Here is a 16,019-nt window from a genome sequence, read left to right on the forward strand (position 1 = left end):
TAACAAGACAGAGAAAAGCTGACCATTTGATTTCTAATGCTGAAAAAAATGAAAAGCCGTTCCCAATCCTTTTTTTACACCGTGGGCTAGAAGATGACTTTCAGTGCCGAGGTTGATTGCCATAGTCAGTCTTAGAGTTCAGTTGGATAGCAATTGGTGCAGTGGTAATCTATGATTCCAGTAGGATGCATGCATTCCTCTGAATTACATTTGTATGAGGAAATGTTTTGTCAGTGATCTGAAGCTAGGCTAGTTAACATCTCAACCACTATATTTATGGATTGAGCAGTTTTTACAGTGAGATTTTCATCCTCAGAGGGAGTATTTGAAAAACAAAAACAAATGCAGCATCTAGACTTTGACTTTTTTTTTTTGACTTTTCACTAGGGCTCCTGCATTTACAGACTGCCCCCTTCCCCTGCACAATATTAGGCTATAATTTATGGACTATAGCTAACTGGAAGTAGAGCTATACTTCAAATACTTAATGCAACTTTATCACTGCACTTTAAACTGGTGTGTGTGTGTGTGTGTGTGTGTGTGTGTGTGTGTGTGTGTGTGTGTGTGTGTGTGTGTGTATATATAGGTTCAAATGTAAATGGGGATACCAGGTACACACGAACGAATGTTGGAACTGCAGTGCAGTCTCCTAGTGTATTCCTAAAGTAAAGGATTGGAAAATTATGAAGTTTAAATCCAATGGTTTTCACTCGGCTTATAAAAGATTTTTGACAGGTTTGTTTCTTAATGCAGATATGAATGGTAGCATGCACTACAGTTCGTTAACAAATGGACCAGCAAGTAATGGACATTTTGCAGCACTCAGTGAAATGGAAACCAGCTCTCCCAAGTGCCTTCAGTCAATCAACGGATACAACACTGTCACAAATGGAAACAAAGAGTGTGATGAGAGTGCAACATATATTGAAAATAATGAATCTGTAAATTCATCTTCTTGTGGCTCTTTGCATATTAATGGGAGTCCAAGTAATTATGTGGTTTCTAGGCCTTCCTGGGGTGAGAGTATCGCAGATATCTTGCAGTATGGCTCTTACCATGGGTTTGGAGACTCTGCAGAAGGCTTACCTGAGCACAGCAGTCTTGTAGAGCATTCCGATTCAGTCCATGATGAGCACAAGTATAAACATACATTCATAAGCACACTTCATCAATATCAAGGATTCTGAGTTCTCTTTACGGTTTTTATTTTATTTAGTACCATGCTTACATTTCAGTTTTTACTTCATACATTGACTTATTATTCAGGGTGTTTGTTTAAAGGGAAATTCTATCACCCAAATTTGTTTTTGTTTCACTTTAGTCATCAAGAGTTGATTTCTGCAAATTTAAGGTGGCCCAAACAATTAATATATATTTGGCTCCAGAGGCAGCATCGGGTTAGAGTTGGGGGGGGGGTATTTTGAATAAAGTTTAATGATTTAAGACTATTCACTCAAGAAAGCCCAGGACAGGCATTTACTTACTTATCTAGTCATATACTCGTTTATGAAAGTGTGTTAAATGTTGCCATCCTACTTTTTACAACTTGACCACTAACTTCAAATGAACAAGAAAAGGTCAAGTATTAACCATCTTCTCTCCTGGTACAGTAGTCAAGTAAATTCAGAAGAATAATACACAGGTTGAGGTGTGATTTTATGTGTTTTTTTTTTCTCCCCAGAGCCACAGGCAGCAATGTAGAAGGAAATATCTGTTAAGTGTTCATTTGTAAGTTCATTGCTACAGATGGAACAGTTTTAAGTGTAATCTGCCCACTGCAAAAACTTTTTTGTGGGAACTCTGGAATCTCAGATAGGGCGGAAGCTTAGGTCACATGATGGAATGTTCCTATCAGTAAATACAGAAATTGTGCCTCTGTTTTAACCCTTCTATCTAGAGCAGGGGTCTCAAACTGGCAGCCCTCCATATGTTATGAAACTAGTGCCATGAGGCATTGCAAGGCTGACTGTTACCTGCATGGCTCCCACAGACAGGCATGATGGGACTTGTTGTTTTGTAACAGCTGTAGGGCCGCCAGTTTGAGACCCCTGATCTAGAGCTTTGGTTAGAACGTAATACATGCAAACATCTTACTTCATACAGGTATATGTATGGGCATGTCTATTAAAGTTTAACTGTCCAGCATTGAGAGTTATTTAATACGTTTGCTTTTGCTAGGCCACAATCCATGCTGATCTTCATATGCTAGTGAAGTTGAAATTTTTTGGATCCAAGCTGGTTCAAACAAATTACTACCTTCACTACGAGATGCGCCGTGTGTGTGTTGCATAAATTGTATGTAGCCTCACCTGCAGTACTGCGTACCTGCAGCGGAGCGAGAACTTTACATCCCACTTCTGAAACCAAGTTGACAGTTTTCTGAATGAATACAAAGCTTCCCCTGTTTGTGGGTGGGTGACATCACAATTTCTGACTCCATAGAATACAAAACTCCCTGTGAATGGGTAAGTGGCACTTGGCCAACTTCATTTTCTTGGGACAGGAAGTTCTGTTGCCAGAACACAGTGCTGTATACTGAAGCTTCCATGCACTTAATACTGTGGGCATATCAAGTAGTTAAGGTAAGTCTGTTCGGAACAGCTTGGTCCAAACAAACTATTAAAAGATTATCTTTATGTTTTAGTAAAGTTTAATGACAGATTGAAGTCTAACCATTTTTACACGGATGGGTTACAGAATTGGCCCTTATCTTTTGGACATTTTTTATTCTTTTCAATGTTTTCCTTGCTATGCAACTTGCAAATTAAAGTTGATAGACAAGTTTTGTGTACCAAGTATATTTTTCTAATTCATGTATAGATGTTGGTATTCTTTTTTTTTTTTTTTTTTTTATGCTAGCCTAAAGGTCACCTGTGCCCATACTATGGACGTTAAAGCATTTAAATATTAGGCAGTGACTCACCTACACTTTAAAACAAGCCCTCGCGCCCTCCTCAATCCACCTTTTCTCTGAACAAGGTGGAACAGATTGAAAGCGTGGAGGACCTTGCACATTCCAAGAACATAAAATCTGATTGTTTCTTAATAAGACTTGGTTTTATTGGCATCAAGTAATCTACACCAATCATTGTAAATGCCTTATAGTGGGCCAAGCTCAATCCCCAGACCCCCAAATCTGGTCAAAGCATTGCTAAAGCTTTTCTCTACTTCAGCTATGGAGTTGAGTGGGCTTCCCTAAAGTGGTTCTTCCCCCCCCCCCCCCCCCCCCCATCAAGCCCTCTTTTTATTATTTTTTTTACTTGCATGTGTGTTCCAGCACCTGCTGTCATGTTTTTTTATTTATTTTTTTTACGTACTGTCCCATCTTCTAGGGCAAATTCTCTCTAACTCCCAACTCTCTTAACTATGCCAAAAACAAAGTCATACAGCTAGAGAGACGTTGGCTTCTGTAAAACGATCTACAGATCCTCTATATCTCAGGTCAATGTTATAGTATGTAGGATCATAGTTTGCATCTCACAATCTGCAAATGTATAAAATTGCAGCTTCCTCTCACCTTGCGTCCCCTGTCAGCAGTAACTCGGCAGCTGGCCAGCCTTCGAATGTAACCCAACAGGTCCTTTTGAGTCGGAAAGTGACTGTTGTGATATTTGAAGAGGAATTCCCCTACAATGCCTGTAGCTACTAAGTTAAGTGAGGTCTTATATTAAAGTTATGGCTGTATGTAAGGAATATGTAAATACATATTTTTATTTTTATAGTCTGGGCACAGGTGTGCTTTAAGAAGGTAATAAAAAGTTTGTTTTTGTTTTTTTTGTCCCCAGCATAACTGTGTCTCTGCATACTGTTACTGTTACACACTGCTGATTCCATGGTCTACTCCTTTTTAATGTTTTCATTGTGCAGAAAATGTTAACCAAATACGGTAACGTTTTTCAGTATAGAAGTGTAATTGGTTGCAATTAACTCGGCGCATCTGAAATTTAAAACACTAGGTTTCCAAAACCCAGAAATGATACGCTTTTTGTTTGTTGTATGGATTTTTTTTATTTTATTTTTTGACCAGGTCAATTTGAATATCACTTATTCAGATTTTAGGGTCCTCTTACTGAAGTATAGGTACCCTGTTGTTGTTTTTTTATTTTAAAATATCTTTGTACTGAGGGGGTTTGTTATTGCTCCTGCAATGTTGTAATGACTTGAAGTATATCTGTTTTACAATCTACACAATAAAATATAACAGCTTAATTACATACTATACACCAAGGACAGGCAATCATAAAATGTTTGGTAGCTCTGAACTACTATTTCAATAATACATTACTGTATGTAGTTTGCATTTTTGTTAATAAAGGGCAAAACAGAGGGATGTTTATTGTCCTCATAAATTGTTACATCTTTTATGTATTTTTGTTGAGCTTGAAATCACTTGCCTTTTGTATATTTATGTATGCATAGTTTATCAACATTGCAGCAGTGTTGCTGTGTTAAGCTGATTTTGCCACTTTCTCAGTAACTGGATAGGCAGATGCCAGTTATTTGTTGAATTACTTCTTTTTATTTTATATATATTTTATATTTTATTCCCCATAGCAGGGAAAACAATTCTCAAAAATAAATACTAGTATATAAAAAAAAAAATCATAGTCATGGTCTGAAAGTCTTAACACATTCCAGTATTTGCGTTTCTGATAGCGCTTTAAGTACCATGAATTGTAAACATTTTGTAACTTGAAATCCTTACTGAGACCGTGGCATAAGCAATTTTGCTTTGAAACTGACCTATGTTTATCTGTTTTTTTTTCATTGGTTTTACAGCAGGGAATGCATGTGCCCTAACAGGTTTTTTTTTTATATTTAATAAAAAAAAATCAATGTTGTCCACGCATTACTGGTGTTTGCTTTGCATGTTTTCAGTGTTCCATTTATCCAGGAATTGGGATTTATCACATCTAGTTTCTAAACCTACAAAGATGACATCGCTTACTTATTCAGCTCCATTATTTACTTTTACACCATTCATTCGCTTAGACCATAGCTTAGCAGGGCTTGCTGTTATAGTTGATTTTTGATATGTTGTTTATTGAAGCAATATTTTCTTTACTATCCATGGCAGAAAACACATTTCTCATATAGCAGACCTTAAGTATTTGGTCAGAAGGCCTTAAAAGAGAGGTATGTTTGTTTTTGTTTATTTCCTATTCATACTTCCCTATGTGGATGCAGCATCAGACCAATGCGGCAGCTGTCATAGTCTCCCCCCCGTCTCTGCACTGAGAACTGAGCCACCATTTTCACAGAGCCCTGAAAGGAGAGCTGCTGACTGTCAGCGTCGACACGCTCATTGGAGCCCTGAGCTGTGGAGGGGCAGGGATCGGCCATCTCAGTGGCTTGCTGAGATGCTGAGACTGCCATCAATCAAGGGCAGCTGCTGGATCCAGACATGGGAAGTCTGGATGACTTGTTGCCTCAACTGGCAGTGATGTCAGTGGAGAGTGGACTTCAGACTGCTCTCTGCTGAAAATGGATCACAGGCCTACAAAATGATTTGCAGAGGAGGAGAAGCCCAGCCTAAAAAGCTCAGGCTGGACTTCTCCTTTTAAAGCATTTCAGTACTTGAGTCTCTGCAATTATGCGAAGGCAAGTTTGCTGTACAACTGATGGTTTTTTGTTTTGAGTTTTCATTCAGAGATGGCCTTGGATGCAGTTATATTTTACTTAAAGAGGAAGTAAAGCCGCTGAAAAAATAAATAAATACACCCTGCAAGACAAAGGCATAATGAGCTAGTAGGCATAGCATACCAGCTCATAAATTACCTGAGATCGAAGCCCCCGCATAGGCACTCGTTCGCCTCCTCACAACGCTGCCATCTATCCCAGAGTGACTTCTGGGTATCGCAGCGCAGGCGCTGTGACTGGCCCAAGCCGCAATTACATCACTCCCACACATACACGCTGGTGCCACCACTGACGGCATGATCTCTGTTAGAAGCGTCGCGCTCAGTGCACCTGCGCCCGATGTCTACGGCGCATGCGCTGTAGACATCGGTGCCGCTATTTCTGCAAATATCTCCTAAACCTTTTAGGTTTGGGAGATCTTTCTTGCACCTACAGGTAAGCCTTAATCTAGGCTTACCTGTAGGTTCAAAGTGGTTGTAATGGGTTTACAACCACTATAAACTGTATGACAGTGGTCATCAACCCTGTCCTCAGGGCCCACTAACAGGCCAGGTTTGCAAGATAACTAAAATAAATCACAGGTGATATCATTTGCTGCTCATTGATTGCAGTATTCTAGTCTGCATCTCTCCAGGGTAATAAATAAAACCTGGCCTGTTAGTGGGCCCTGAGGACAGGGTTAATGATCACTGCTGTATGAGATGCAGATGCATCCTGTACGCGAATACTGCTGTGACCTGTATACAGCTGCTCCATATTTCAGCCTGTAATTGATTTTGACAGGCTGCTGGCAGTGGACTATATGCTGCTCCCGTGCCTCACCTTTTTTAAGCTGTATGAGCCTAACTGTCCTGCTGCATGAAGCCTCAAAGGAAAGCTATATTGGTTTGGTTTTTTATTTATTTTTCATCTTAACTGCTTCCAGCATGGCCAATGTATGCTTCCAGCATGACCAATGTACATAAACGGTGGGGTGGGTACCATTTTATTTTTTTATTTATTCCAGGAGGACTTAAGGGTACACCCCCTGTTTGTTTCAGTTGCCTTCTGGGGAGCACAGCGGCATCAGTACTGGGCTGCTGTGATTGGCAAATCTAGAAGCAAATCATCTCAGCCATGGCAGGTGTGCACCTGCAGCTGTAACATACCTGCAAGGTTTTACAGTGCTCCCCCAACCCATATGAACAAGCTATAATAGTGCAGCTAATCACAGTGTGACCCAACCAGTGAAGATAGAATCTGTGCTCCTGGTTTTCCTGTTTATTGATTGATTGTGCTTTTGGAGTGGATCATTCCTTTGCCCATATGCTGACCATGTCTCTGCCTGCACCTGAACTGACCCATCTGCACTGTATGTTCCTGAAAGACACTAGACCCAGTTATCCCCTGTAGACAACTGCACTCCTAGAATCACAGGAACTCTTGTTCTTCCCTTTTAACCTCCTGTACTTCCTGACCAGTGAACATAGTATTTGTGGGTGCAGCCACAAACCAGTAGACTAGGCTTGCTTTGTTCATAGGAACAGGGACTGCTAAAGGTGAAGCTACACTAAGCCAATTCCTTTACCACTTGTATTAAAGCAATAATTTTATAGTTTTGATACACTTTAGTAGATTGTCTGTTATACACAACGCCTGGTACATAATCCATGCACTAAAAGTCTGACATGGTATTGCCATACTCGGGAGTAGCAGAATGTGTTTTGGGTTGTAATTCTAAGTATGCCCATGCTGTAAGTGAGAAATTCCATTGAATTGACAACTTTGTAAAAAAAAAAAAAAAAATAATCCTTTTCATTCTGCATTTTCCGAATTGTAGAATATGAAGTCTTCAAAAGACTCACTATGCCTCTTAGAAATTGCATTGAGGTGGATTGTATGGGCTTCCACTGTGCTGGTGCCCCAAGGCCTCCAAAAATGTGATGGGTAGGAAATTGGATGCACATGGGATCTAATTCTAAGTATGCATATGATGCGTGTTAGAAATATCTTATTCATTGCCAACTGAGTTTAAAAAAAAGAAATTCCCCTGCATTTTCGGAAAAATGTGTCAAAATACTCTTTATGAGAAAATACCCTTTTGGATTTTGTGCTTTTCAAAATTTTGTTATTTTGCGGGTGTTTCCATTATCCTGGTGATCCGGGGCCTCCAAAAAGTGTGATCGCTAGTCAGGAAATGAGATGCTAATTTATGTGTAATTTATGCTCCTTGAAAGCCCAAAGGTGCTATTTGTATTTTGGGCTCCTCCTATGCATCTAGGTTTCACGTGTTTTGAGGTGTAATTATCAGTATGCGCATGCTGTGTGTGAAACATTACCTGTTTACATGACAGCTTTGTGAAAATAATAATTGTCTTTATTTTTCACAAATGTGACCACGCCCTTACTAAATACCTTGGATTGTCTACTTTCCAAAAATTGGTCATTTGGGGGATATTGTGGCATTTTAGGGCCTCAAGAAATAAGAAAAGCAATCAGTACGTCATGATTGATCATTTTCCAAATCTATAAACTAAATTTATGAAGGATTATGTATTTGAAAATACATAATTTTATAACAAACTAAAAAAGATATGTCAAAATAGAGATGGGGGGGAAAAAAGAAATAATTCAAATATATCAGATTAACATCGTCTCGACCTTTCGAGATATCATTATATATTACATAATAACCATATTGACCTCTCTTAACAGACATCTAAACTTCCCAATTTATTTCTCTATACCTCAATATCTATTCCATCATATTATAACCTATTGCCGAATGTGTTCCTGTGCCTCAAATTTTCTCAAACTTAATAAACAAAAAAAAAAAACATATAATTTAAATCGGGGGGGGGGGGGGGGAAGGGAATATAAAGGAGATGGAGGGGGTGAAAGCGCTCCCCTCGAGTTATTACTCAATCCAAAAGGATCCGTTTATATCTCCGGCTTTCTTCTAATTGGCCCCATAATTTTACATTTATTTAGTCTACCATATCGCTCTCAAGCAGGGCCCGTCCGAGAAAATGTATGAGGTCCAAGTCTTATTATAACATTCCTTTTGATAACGTTTGGTAAGAATGAATTCTTCTGTTTCCTTAATTTCCTCTACCTTTTTGAACCACATACCTATAGATGGTGCTTTTGTAGATTTCCAACATATGCATGCCTTTGCTGCGTCAAGGAGATGGCGAAGAACTGACTTTTTATAAGTTTTATTAGGAATAATAGATGCATGAAGCAAAAAAGATAGAGGGGTATATTATTTGCAATTTTACTGGAGTTTGATACCATCTAGTGATAACTTTATAGTTTGTCTCCTATGTCTTAGTGCATATAGAAGATCCCTGTGTAAAATTAAGAATGTTTTGTCATTGACATGCTGTAAACTTATATCCAATATCTGTCTCCCATGCACAAAGGCATGGGAGCTGATAATCCTCAGCTGGCCGAGTCTGTCTCAAAAACGTATACAAATTTAATTGCATGACTGAACAATTGTCAATTAAACCATGATAGTGAAAACTTAAAAATGGCCTGGGCTTTAAGTGGGTGAAAATTTCCAAGACTGAATTGTGTGAGGGTTTTTTTTTTTTTTTTATGTGTTCTCTAAATACTGTTATACAAATAAACATTTAATACGTGCCAAATGTATTCAAAATCATATTGGATTTAGCACTGTGTACTGTGCTGTTTGTCAGTTTGAGTTCTCTAATGAGTAGTGTAAACAGCCTGCTTTTGCTTCTTGAATAGGATCTAAAGCTTCACCTAGTTAATGGATAAAAAGCTGCACAATATTAATAGGAATTAACTTAATACATCATCTTTGAGTCACCCAACCAGCCTTGATCCTTCCAATGTATCTACTGTACATCCAATCACTAAAATATAAGACTTGCTGCCACACTCATACAGGAATGTAATGCCACGTACACACAAGCAGAATGTCTAACAGAAAAAGTTCAACGGAAGCTTTTCATCGTATATTCCGATCGAGTGTATGCCTCATCTGACTTTTTTTTAAATTCTGACGGACCTAGAAATAGAACATGTTCTAAATATTTCCGTTGGAACCAATTAGTATTGGGAAAACTGCTCGTCTCTATGCTGTTCCGACAGACCAAAAACGATGCATGCTCTGAAGCAAGTACGAGACGGAAACTATTGGCTACTTGCTATTGAACTTCCTTTTTTCTAGTCCTGTTGTACGTCACTGCATTCTTGACGATTGGACTTTGGTGTGATCGTGTGTATGCAGGATAGTTGCAGCGGTACTCCTGAAAAACCTTCAGGGAAAACCGGTCGTGTGTACAGGGCATTAGAGTATACAATACAGTAACTCATTACAGATATTCAGCCAGATTTTCTGTCACAGTATTCAGCACTGTATTCTGGTAGCATCTCGGGAGACTTCCCAAATGCTGCTGAAACAAAATTGAGCCAGGCTGAGTGCTTCTCAGCCATTCACAAGAAGCCTTCTTCTGATTGGCTGAAGTAGAGATTGTGATGTCAGCCACCAGCGTCACCGCCTCAGCTCATCGGAGGAAGCCTTGTATTCATTGATAAAAATACAAGGCTATCTGTGAATGGCTGAGAAGCACTCAGTCTGACTCATTTTCCTTTCCTAGCAGCAGATGGGGAAGTATCCCAAGATGCTGCTGTAAAACAGTGCTTTATCACTTAAAAAAGGGGATGGTTAATTTTGGCCAGCTTGGATCAAACTAACTACTTAAAGTGATTGTAAAGTCTCTTTAGAAAACAAATAAATAAATGTTATACTGGCCTGCTCTGTGCAATGGTCTTGCTCAGGGCAGCCCTGATCCCCCTCTTCTAAAATCCCCCATAGGTGCTTCTGGCTCCTCACATAGCGAACCGCTTGCTATGGGGGCACTCGTGCGTGCTTGATCCTGAGCTACTGTGTGCAGCTATTGACATACTGCGGCTCGGCCCTGATAACTTATCCCTTGTCGCTGGATTTGATTGACAGCATTTGAGCCAATGGCCCCTATTGTTCTCACTGTGTCCAGTGAAGAGGGAGATAGCAGCACTGCAACTCTCAGGCACAGTGCTGGATCAAGATTGGCCTCAGGTATTTTTGGGGGGAGCTGCATCCAAAAGTTTTTTTTTTTTATTTATTTTTTTTTTTTTTTTACCCTAATGCAGAGAATGCATTAAGGTTAAAAAAAAAAAACCTTTAGCTTTTACACCCACTTTAAAGTCACAGAAAACATGATGTAAAGCTTTAACGTACCAGAAAAAGATGTAAAAAATATTTACAGAAAAATGTAACAAAAACCAATCTGTAACAGTAAAACAAAATGGATTAAAAGTGAATTGAAGATTCATGCAGAGTAAATCCAATCTGAAAAATTAGAATCACTGGCTCTAATTAATTTTGTTATGCTCCAGCTGATACTCCCTCATTTCCAATTATTCCATTAATATTTCCAGATGACAAGGTTCCACAATCTGACAACCAACAGATTGTAGAATAAAACCATGATTTGATAGACACCAAATATAATATGAATCCTATGCATGTTTCTCTTAGGAGGGTTAATGTGTCTTAATAGCCTTCTGCACCTTATAATATATATGTGTTTAGCGTCTGTTAATTTCTTATACATTATAAATTAACTGTTAGCATATGCCACCATAGCAACTGTTAACACATTGGCTTAGTTCCTTCGAAAACAGACAGCCAAAACATTATACAGACATAAGGAATTGTACCTGAATCACACTCCAAAACATCCAAACTTTATTCCATTAATCAACTCACACTCAGTGGAGGCAACTGGAACTAATACCATCTCACCTGATAAGCGAAGAAGGCCACATAGCAAAGAGTTGGTCTAGGAACTAGGGTAAAAGCTTTTCTTGATCATACATCACGGGACACAGCAGCTTCATTACATAGTGGGTTATATAGGCACCTCTGGTGATTGGACACTGGTTGACCCCAATTAAGGAGAATTCCTCCCCTATATAACCCCTCCCATATGGGAGGCACCTCAGTTTTTTTCGCCAGTGTCTATGGTGGTTGGTCACGTAAAACTTTAGCTCTGTGCAGGTTCCTGTGGGGGCCTAAGGGCTACAACAAACCGGATCCATACCTCGGACCGATATTTGACTCCCAAGATGGTATGGTACCCGGGCCTCGTCAGCCGAAAAAACGAGGTTTGGCCTGTAAGTCCTCTCCATTGGAAGACTGGGCTCTGGGAAAACCAGACTTGGTGTACTGTTTACACAGAGCGCATGAAAGTTTCTGGCAGAGTCTTTTACATGGTCCAGGTAGGAGGCTCTTCCGAGAAAGAGCCCCAGATAAACCTGAAGGTTGGCTAACACTGCCCGCCGTGATGGGTGAAGGCTGGAATTTGTCTGTTTCAGCAATTCCTGCGGCGGGGACAGGTAAGGGAAGTTAATCCTATATATATAATTATATGATGGATTTCTTCATTTTGAGTAGTTGTATGTCTTACCTGGTTTCCACCACTAGAGGGAGTAAGAGCAGCCTGATGCATACTTACATGCCTTTTCAGTACACACGCTCAGTGAAGCCTGGTTCTCCAGCTGTCTCATGTCTCCACTGCAGTCCCAGCCACAATAGAGGTAATACAGGGGTCCCACGTAGTCTGGGGGTCCCACGCAGCTCCGATGGAGTTTTCCTTTCCCCCCCTGGATTCCGCGGTACTCATGCGCGCTCGCCGGGCGCGTTCCCGGCCTAATGGAGGAGGGGGGAGTGTGGTTGTGAGCCGTGCACGTCAGTGTGCACGGCGCTGTACTGCGCAGGCGGCAGTTTTAAAAAGCCCAGAGCGTCAGGGGGCTGTAAGTGTGAGACACAGGAGCTGTGGGCAGTAAGCATCCCGGGGGATTGGATCCAGGCAAACCTTAGACACCTACTCAGCATCAGGTTGTGCAGTTTAAGCATATATATTTATTGTGAGACTTTAAGCACAACAGTGATTGCACTTTGTACTAGTACCTCTGCTTTGTAGCTTAGGACTATGTCTCCTTGTAAGAGGGTCTCAGGGGGAGGTAACAAGCACTGGTAAATCACCGCCTAGGTCCAGGGGTTCTAAAAGTGCCTGTAAGTTACCACCCCCCCCCCTGCAAGACTGGAGCCAGCCTCTCAAGACGAGTCAGTGCCCCTGTCAGGTTTTGCAACCTCTCCTAATGTCCCAGCCCCGGTTTATGTCACTGAGGACTCCCTTAGGGCTACATTGGAGGGTTTTGAAGGGAGAATGATGAATTTTATTTCTGCTTCCCTGAAAGATAGCAGGAAAAGGGGTAGATCCCCTCCCTCTGCTGAAATTCCTCTCTCAGATGATTCTTCTGACAATGAGGAGAGATCCCTATCTTGGGACAGGGATCATGAGCAGTCGGATGAGGAAGAGGAGAGAGTCCCCTCCTCCCAGGCGCTCAGAAAGCAGGTGCAGTATTATACTGAGTTGGTGTGTACCACATTCAGAATGCCTGCTGCTGAAGTCGATACGTCCTCTGTTTCTTCCCTGGGAATCAGGAAAGCCCCACAGACTGCCTATTCCTTTCCAATTCATCCCTTAATGGATGAATTGTTGTATGAGGATTGGGGACATCCCAATAAACTGTTTGCTCCTCCTAAAAGGTTTTCTATGCATTATCCTCTGGAGGAAAGTTTCACCAAGAAATGGGGGGTCCCATCTGTTGATGCGGCTGTTTCTTGCGTGAATAAAAACCTGACTTGTCCCTTGGATAATGCGCAAGTATTTAAGGATCCAACTGATTAGAAGCTGGAAACCTTATTAAAAACCTCCTTTTCCATGACCAGTGAGGAAGTAGAAAATTATGCAGAACTGCCTCATATTCTGTGTTTCATGATTGATGCGATTTTGGATTCTGTCCAGCGAGCATCACGTTTGTCTCTCATGTTGGTACACATGCGAAGGGCCCTATGGCTAAAGAATTGGCCAGCTGATCTGTCATGCAAGAATCATTTGATTGGGTTCCCGTTTAAAGGGGAACGTTTGTTTGGAGAAGAATTAGACAAATTCGTCCAAAAAATTTCAGGAGGTAAATCTACTCTCCTTCCAGTCAAAAGGAGCAAGCGTCCTTCATTTAGGCGTGCTCTCTCTCCCGGAGCATCAAGCTCTAAGCAGTGGCGACGGCCTTCTCAACCCTCCTCTACAGGAAAGGCTCAAGGCTGAGCCCAGGGACAGAAAAAGACTTGGAGGCGAAAGCCTGCCAAGCAGAGCCCAAAAGCTTCCTTGTGAAGGGGCGCCCCCACTCTGCCGAGTGGGGGGAAGGCTCCTGCAGTTTACAGGAGCCTGGTGGGAAGAGATCCTGGACAAGTGGGTGATCTCTTCAGTATCTCTGGGCTACAGGCTAGAGTTTCAGGAGATTCCACCTTCTCGTTTCCTAAGGTCAAGGATCCCCAGGGATCCAGTAAAGCAAAAACCACTATTTCTGGCCTTAGATCACTTACTATCCCAGGGGGTGATAGTAAAAGTGGACCCAAAGGAACAGGGTTCAGGGTTTTACTTGAATCTCTTCACCGTTCAGCAAAATGGAAGTGTCAGACCTATCCTAGATCTGAAGGATCTGAACCAGTTTTTACGCATCCGGTCCTTCCGAATGCAGTCAATCAGCACTGTGGTCTCCTCCCTGCAATGGGGAGAATTTATGGCATCAAAATATATCAAAGATGCATATCTCCATGTGCCAATTTTTCCCGCACACCAAAGGTATCTAAGGTTCGCGGTAGAGTGGCGCCATTTTCAATTTGTGGCCTTGCCGTTCGGGCTTGCTATGGCCCCTCGAGTCTTCACAAAGATTCTGTACCCTCTCTTGGCAAACCTAAGAACTCAGGGTATAGCCGTCATGGCTTATCTAGATGATTTACTTCTCATGGAGAAAACAGTAGCGTTCCTGAACCACAGCATTACCAGAACGCTAGAACACCTGGAACGCCTAGGTTGGATTATAAACCTAGAAAAGTCGTCCCTACAGCCTGCCACCAGGTTGGAATACCTGGGTATGATCATCGACACCACTCAGGGCAAGGTGTTTCTTCCAAGGCCAAAAGCCTTGGCCATTGGGGATCTGGTGCGCTTAATTCTGGGCATGAGATCATCCCCCATTCGATTGTGCATGAGGCTGTTAGGAAAAATGGTCGCCTCCTTCGAGGCCGTCCCATTTGCCCAGTTCCACTCAAGGCCTCTGCAAAGATGCATCCTTGCGGCTTGGAACAGGAAGCTCCATCCTTGGATCTTCCTATGCGTCTATCCCCAGGGACACGCAAGAGTCTCGTCTGGTGGTTACAAACCAAAAATTTGCTGAAGGGCAAAACTTTTCTTCCTCTTCCATGGAAGATTATCACGACAGATGCCAGCCTGACAGGCTGGGGAGCAGTGTTGGAGGAGACGTGCTCGCAGGGGAAATGGTCTGCGATCGAGAGGCTATTGCCCATAAATATCTTGGAGATCCGGGCAGTTTATATGGCTCTCATAAAGTGGTCTTACAGACTTGATAATCACTTTTGTTCCAGATAACACCCACCCGTTAGCTGAACAATATAAGGCGCTTGCACTAAATAGCGTGCTTTTTGACTGGGGGCTGTGGAATTATAGCAGCTGTATTAAAAGGCTTTAAACTTAAAACCACCACAAATGTACACAAATCTCTACAAAGTGAATAAGTATATCATAAGATAAATCCATCCACCCATAGAAAAAACAGCGCGTGTTACTCTGTTTAAAAAGATATTGTTATGGTGCAATCTTATATTCTAGGGTTAACGTATATGTATACACTAATCCCACATGAATAAATCATTAGTGTGCAAATCATTCATGAAAATTGTCCTTGTGTCCGGTTTATGCTACAATGTTCATCAACTCTCATTTAGTGATTAAACCGTACAAGTGAAAAAAGTTCTCTGCCACAGTTCATGAAATGTATACTGTATAGGCCTTCCTTAGCGAGACTGCACTTCCACACGTGTAATACTGTGCTCACAAATCACTGGGGGGTAAGTGAAAAACTGAAAAAACCCCCTTTGGTTTTGTTCTTACCAGATCCACCTGGTTTCACAAGCCTTTAGGAATCACTCTTTATCGGTGCTTCAAGCTGGATTCCATCCACATCATAGGCTCCAGGTGTTCAGAATCTCGGAAAAGGGTAATTACAAAAAGAACACATAGCGTAATTCCGTCTCACACAAAAAGCTATTTATTTGAATAAAAAAAGTATTGCACTCACAAACAAACAAATCTTTAAAAGCATTGGTTCATTCTGCATGCATAGTTCTTTGCGATAATCAGGATCAGGAAGAATATTAGCATCCGCCGCTACAAGTTGTTACTATGAGATAGCTCACGGTTTTAACTGCACATCTTTCCTCCCTCCTGTCAGTCTCA

At 41.3% G+C, this 16,019-nt stretch overlaps 1 protein-coding gene across 1 annotated transcript in view; it reads left to right on the forward strand.

Moving 5' to 3' along the window:
* The window catches only part of ANKRD10 (ankyrin repeat domain 10), a 54,025-nt gene extending 49,184 nt beyond the window's left edge, over positions 1–4,841 (forward strand). Inside the window, exon 6 of the mRNA XM_077482885.1 lies at positions 754–4,841. Coding sequence (XP_077339011.1) covers positions 754–1,187 — 434 coding nt within the window. The 3' untranslated portion in view covers positions 1,188–4,841. The remainder of the gene's footprint in view (positions 1–753) is intronic.
* Positions 4,842–16,019: the final 11,178 nt, after the last annotated feature.

This window comes from Lithobates pipiens, unplaced genomic scaffold, assembly GCF_037356315.1.
Source record: "Lithobates pipiens isolate NorthernLeopardFrog02 unplaced genomic scaffold, aLitPip1_a1.2 Scaffold_16, whole genome shotgun sequence".
Classification (NCBI taxonomy): domain Eukaryota; kingdom Metazoa; phylum Chordata; class Amphibia; order Anura; family Ranidae; genus Lithobates; species Lithobates pipiens.